This window comes from Larimichthys crocea, chromosome X (genome assembly GCF_000972845.2).
Source record: "Larimichthys crocea isolate SSNF chromosome X, L_crocea_2.0, whole genome shotgun sequence".
NCBI lineage: Eukaryota > Metazoa > Chordata > Actinopteri > Sciaenidae > Larimichthys > Larimichthys crocea.
In genome coordinates this window covers 36,972,068-36,977,505 of record NC_040020.1, presented here as the reverse complement: position 1 = coordinate 36,977,505, position 5,438 = coordinate 36,972,068, and the positions used below count along the sequence as shown (strand labels likewise).

General features: G+C 44.9%; 1 protein-coding gene across 1 annotated transcript; it reads right to left on the bottom strand.

The window, feature by feature from the left end:
- Positions 1-534: 534 nt before the first annotated feature.
- Positions 535-3,111, bottom strand: gstt1b (glutathione S-transferase theta 1b). Its single transcript, XM_027282450.1, has 4 exons — positions 2,517-3,111; positions 1,574-1,661; positions 958-1,108; positions 535-819 (listed from the first exon to the last, which is right to left on the bottom strand). Exons 1-4 carry the CDS (start codon positions 2,626-2,628, stop codon positions 550-552), a joined length of 621 nt encoding a protein of 206 aa, XP_027138251.1. The 5' UTR covers positions 2,629-3,111; the 3' UTR covers positions 535-549.
- Positions 3,112-5,438: the final 2,327 nt, after the last annotated feature.

Here is a 5,438-nt window from a genome sequence, read left to right as displayed (position 1 = left end):
TTCTAATTATACTGCAGCAATAGCGCTAACTAGCTGCCATACAAGAACACATTATTGTCTTCTACATGGATCATCAGCTGGTGTCTAAGGGACATGTATCTAACCCTAACCCTCAGCATGGACTGCAGGGACTTCACTGTTTGTGGTCGCACTGTCAAATCCTGCAGATTTCAAGAAGGACCGGCAATTTTATCTCTGTGTGTGGGCACTTTGTTTTCTTTGTAAAGCTTACTGTTACTAAAAACTGCACCCTAAAAAATGAGTGTGTAGCATGCTACTCCTGATGACAACCTGTTAGCTTTAACCTCTGTCTGTCAGCATGATATCATGTATGAGTTCAGATTTTCACAGGCTTTTTATTATAACATAATATCGTCAGCCAGACCAGATTTTCTAACAAATCGTGGAGCTAACTTTAATTAGCTTGTTAGCTGCACTAAAATATACAGATCTGAAATACAGACTCCACATGAATGATAATGTCGCTTGTGTCTGCTGGATGTGTAAATAGACTGTTTGCTAACAAGCAGTGTTAACTGTGGTTTCATTTCATTCATATATAATATTCATATATAATTGTTTTGTAAAACACTGTGAAGCCTCCTTTATCGCTCCTCTCAGTTTAAAAACCGCTCTGCACACCTGCATGACCTCCACAATGGCGACCAGGTCGGCCAATGAGATGTGGTCTCCTGCGATGAAGGGCCTGTCCTGGAGGAATTTTTCTTCAATGAGCTTCAGCGAGCCGTTCAGGTCCTCCAAGGCTGCGTCCAGCTTGTCCTGCGGGACTTCCACACCCAGAACTTTGGGAATCAAAAGCTGCATGAAACACAAAGACTAGTGATCAAATAACAAGCCTCAAATACAAAGAATGTATTGTATACCATATGAAAAGAAAAGGGAACAGGATACTGGGGCAGGAATATCTGGAGTCTGCAGCCTGGCGAGTGAACATACCCGGAGCCAGAACATCTTGGATCCATGCATACGGATGGCCATGTGCTGCCATGACAGGTACTCATTAACACGAGCGCGCTGCTGGAGGTCAGCTGGGTACCAGAAGTCTGGAGTCTGAAACTTCTCTGCCAGATACAGCAGGATGGCAATGCTGCAGAGACAAACACCTCCAATGACTATCACGACACACGACTTCATAAATGTTCACACAGCGGTCACACAGCATTCATACAGCGTTCATACAGTGTTGATACAGCGTTCATACAGTGTTCACACAGCGTTCATACAGTGTTCACACAGCGTTCATACAGCGCTCATACAGTGTTCACACAGCGTTCATACAGTGTTCATACAGTGTTCACACAGTGTTCATACAGCGTTCATACAGTGTTCACACAGTGTTCATACAGCGTTCATAGTGTTCACACAGCGTTCATACAGCGTTCACACAGCGTTCATACAGTGTTCATACAGCGTTCGCACAGCGTTCATACAGCGTTCACACAGCGTTCATACAGCGTTCATACAGCGTTCACACAGCATTCACACAGTGTTCATACAGACTTCACAGTGTTTATACAGCGTTCATACAGTCGAAGAACATTTCAGTATTCACCTTTCAGCCAGGCAGAAGTCTCCGTCTCGCAGAGCGGGGGCCTTCCTTATCATGTTGATCTTCCCAAACTCTTCTCCATACTGCTCGCCTGAAAACAACACACACACACACACACACACACACACACACACACCTGGGTCAAGCAATGAGATTTTAGTCTGAATTATGGATTCACAGAGACACTGCTGTGAGGTCAGGTTCTTTTGGTTGAGTGTTTGCAGCTGTGCTTTCCCCAAACTATAAAAATAACACAGTCACGAGAAGCTGCTGAATCCAGTTTCATGAGGAAAATGAAGTCAACACAGAAGTGCCAAAAACGTCCTCCATGTTAAAATACATATTGTCTCCTGCTTTTCCTAATAATCTAGTGACCTCGAAGATTAATTCTGGGACACTTTGTGGGGTCCCATCCTGCAGATTGGGAGCCATTGAGGTGTAAAAGTAAAGGTTACATTAAGGAAAGTTGAATTACATTTCAATAATTAATTATGCTGACACTGTCTATCAGAACATCTAGGACACTTGGACCTTTCATGTTGCACAAGGGTCCATAAAGAACTCACCACTGTGTCATGATCATTGTCTGCAGAGTAAATCCAGACTGTCCATGTTCACTCAGACATTGTGCAACATCCCTATATATCACATATTAAAACATCTTGTTTGTGCTTTCATGTGTGTGTGTCCAGCACAAAGTGTGTTTCCTGTCTCTGTGTTTTCTGTGTGCAGATCTCTATCACGGTCTCGAGGTGCTGGAGACTATCCCAGCCGGACGTGAGGCGGGGTCCGCCACTGTGGAGCTTACAGCAGCTGCAGCACAGATTTTCAAACACTCCGAAAAGTAGAGAAATAAAGTATTTGTTACAGTAACTGCACTGAATGTCGTGCTGCTGCACAAACAGACAGTAAGTTCAGCTTCGTCTGTGTGTGGACTCGAACTCACCGTCCAGCAGCGACAGTCGTCTCAAGTCAAAGGGGATGTTGTTCTTCTTGGCGAAGATATAAACGGAGCGGCACGGCTGAGAGTACAGGTCCAGGTACAGCTCTAACGCCATCGTTGTCTGCACGACAGATCTTCTTCTCCACTTTCTGCACCAACTTTTACGAGTTTGACCAACCAAAGAGTCTCTATCCGACCAAGACAGTTCACCCCCTCCTCCTCTAGTGACGTTCCTCTGTGGCTGTGACGCGAAGCCAACGCAGAAGTGCCAAATAGTCACTTGAGGCTGGCTACAGAACCACAGACAGTATTCCTGTCTGTACTCTCTGTAGCAGCAAGGCACCTGATTTTGTATTAGTTCAGAGGGCGATTATTTCGGCTTCCGAGCCGCATGTGGCCCTTGCGCCTGCCACCGCTGGTGGCTCTGTTCACAGCTTTTAGGGGTGTACAGATTGTGAGCGACTTGAACGGTAAATACAGTAACAGAGATGGAAAAGTAATACGTCTTTGGTGAAATCTATGCATTTAATGAGCCGTACTACTGGCACTCCATCCAGCGTAAATACTGAGTCTATTTAGCTAAAACACGGAACTCTGGTAAGATGTCACGATCTGGGTGTTGTGACAACATCAGAATACTGACTAGGTGTTGGACACCTCAGAGACATGTGACAGCAAGGGGTTGGTTGTAAGTGTGAGATATGATTTTAGGTTTAGTTTAATCACGGTGTTTAAGCACCAGCGTTTTGTTTTGTTTTTTTGTTAAAATTTTTCATTTTCTTGAAATGTTTTAGTTTTACTGATTATTTATCTCATCTACCTGCGGTCGCGACATGGGCAGTCAAGATATTGTCCTGAACCAAATGTCACTTTTCACTTTATCATTGAGCCTGAAAGCGCACACTATATGTTATCCACCGCGCTTATTGAGTGTGCCTGAAAGAGCACACTTTTTAAAACCTCTCGGGCTTATTCCTGTTTTTATTGTGTGTGCCTGAAAGAGCACACTTTTTAAAACCTCTCGGGCTATTCTTCGTCTTCCGTTTCTTCCGTGTTTTTTTCGGTTCGCTACTCCTCCCAGAGTTTTTGTCACACATACACAAAACGGGTATCAAAACAACCGGCTCGGCCGTGAATCGATGGCTATGACTTTTCTAAGAGTTTCGGCAAACGGTTTTGCCAAAAATCGCCAAAAACCACGCCAAAAAATAAATGGGTGTGTATTGCGAGAACTTTCCAGAGCTAAAGTGAGAGTGGAGCGGGAGAGAAAAAGTCGTCGAAAAAAATTTTTGTAAAGTGTGATTGTGGCCGCAAATATCAAGCTACAGAAATCATTTATAGCTAGAAACGTAGGAAAATTTGTCGTCTCACTCACATTCGCCTGCTAAATCTGTCACATTTATAGTTTTGGCCCTATACTCAAAGTTTCGGCAGCAACTCAAGTTTCAAGTTCCAAGTTTTTATTGTCAAAACTGCAAATGTACAAGACATACACAGAATTGAAATTACGTTTCTCTCTGTCCAAACGTAAAGATGTAAACATATATATATAAAAAAATAAAATAAAATAGAATAGAATAAATAAATATGAAATAAAAATATAAAATAAAAATAAAGATAAAAATATATACAATATATACAAGCAGAGTATTTTTGAGTCTGTAAAGTGGCTGGTGCCTTTTGGGGGGGGGGGGGTCAGCAGTGTCCAGAGTTTGTGGGGGCAGCGGGCGGAGAAGGAAGGAGGGGCAGTACTGGGAGGGAGTTCAGCATCCTGATGGCCTGGTGCATGAAGCTGAACTCCCTTCCACAGCCTCATAGACTGCCATGTTTTTTTGAGAAGAGAACTTTCCAGAAGGAGCAGGGAGGCCGACGGTTGTAGTGTGACGGCAGCACATAGCTGTTGCTGGTTAAGGGGATTGTTGGATGAACGCTCAGCTGATCGCTCGGGAGTAGCATGGACGAGAGTAAGTGTTTGTGATTGTTGAAGCCGCTGCTTTGTGCGCCAAGGGAAAGGTGGGCCTGTTGGTCGGGTTTTATTCATTTTCTTTGCGGCAGTGGGTCCGGCAGCCAGCCGCGGCCATCGTGAGTTGCCGATGTTTCTGTCCCTGTTAGGCTGAAGTATGGACTCCCTTTGGTGTTCGTAGTGGGGGTTTGTAGTGTGGTGTGAAAGTGGTTGGAGCAGTTGGCTTGGGAGCACGGCCGAGGCTGCAGGTGAGGTCGCCAAGGGCTGATGGCTTTGCCGGGTCTGCGGTAAAGAGTGCGTAAATACCCACCGCAACTAGCCCCTGAAGACTAGGGGGGAGCTTTAGCTAGTCTTGTTAGGCCGTTAGGGGGACAGTGCCTCGATGACACACAGGCTGCGTGGGCTGTGTTGGGTTCTGTGTGCTGCGAGTTTTGTTAAATTTTTTCAGTGGCCAAATAGGGAGCAGATTGAGTGAAGGTGAGTGGTGATGAGCAATGGCGAGTGTGGAAGACTTTGTGAGAGAGCCATCAGAGGAGCTACTGGAGGGCTTCTCAAGTGAAGAATTGGTCCGCATTGCAGAACATTTTGACCTGGATGTCAGTGATAAAAGAATGAAGGAGAACATGAGGGACATTACCAGAGCTAATTTGTCTGGCAAAGGGTATTTCAAAACACTGATTGCTGGTCCTGATACGTGATGATGCGAGTTTGATGTTTGAGCAGAGGAGAGAGTTGTTGCACCACACTGCAAGGGGTAATTTTCAGTCAGATTTTTCACGAGTGTGTAATTTTTGTAAAGGAAGAGGGCACTGGAAAGCTGAATGCCCAAAACCTAATGCTCGGCGGGGAAATAGTGGGAGCCAGTCAAGTTCTAGTGTTTGTGCTGTGTCTGTGGCGCCTGTCTGTGCTTCCTCCTCAACAGCTCAAGTTTGGGACAAGACCTGACTTTTCAGCATTCATGT

What these genes read in the sequence shown, in the direction of transcription:
- gstt1b (XM_027282450.1), bottom strand. Translation starts at nt 2,628, where the DNA reads ATGGCGTTAGAGCTGTACCTGGACCTGTACTCTCAGCCGTGCCGCTCC. An exon ending in ACGACTGTCGCTGCTGGACG is followed by an intron (nt 1,662 to 2,516) that starts GTGAGTTCGAGT and finishes TGTTGTTTTCAG; the next exon opens with GCGAGCAGTATGGAGAAGAG. An exon ending in GACTTCTGCCTGGCTGAAAG is followed by an intron (nt 1,109 to 1,573) that starts GTGAATACTGAA and finishes TTGTCTCTGCAG; the next exon opens with CATTGCCATCCTGCTGTATC.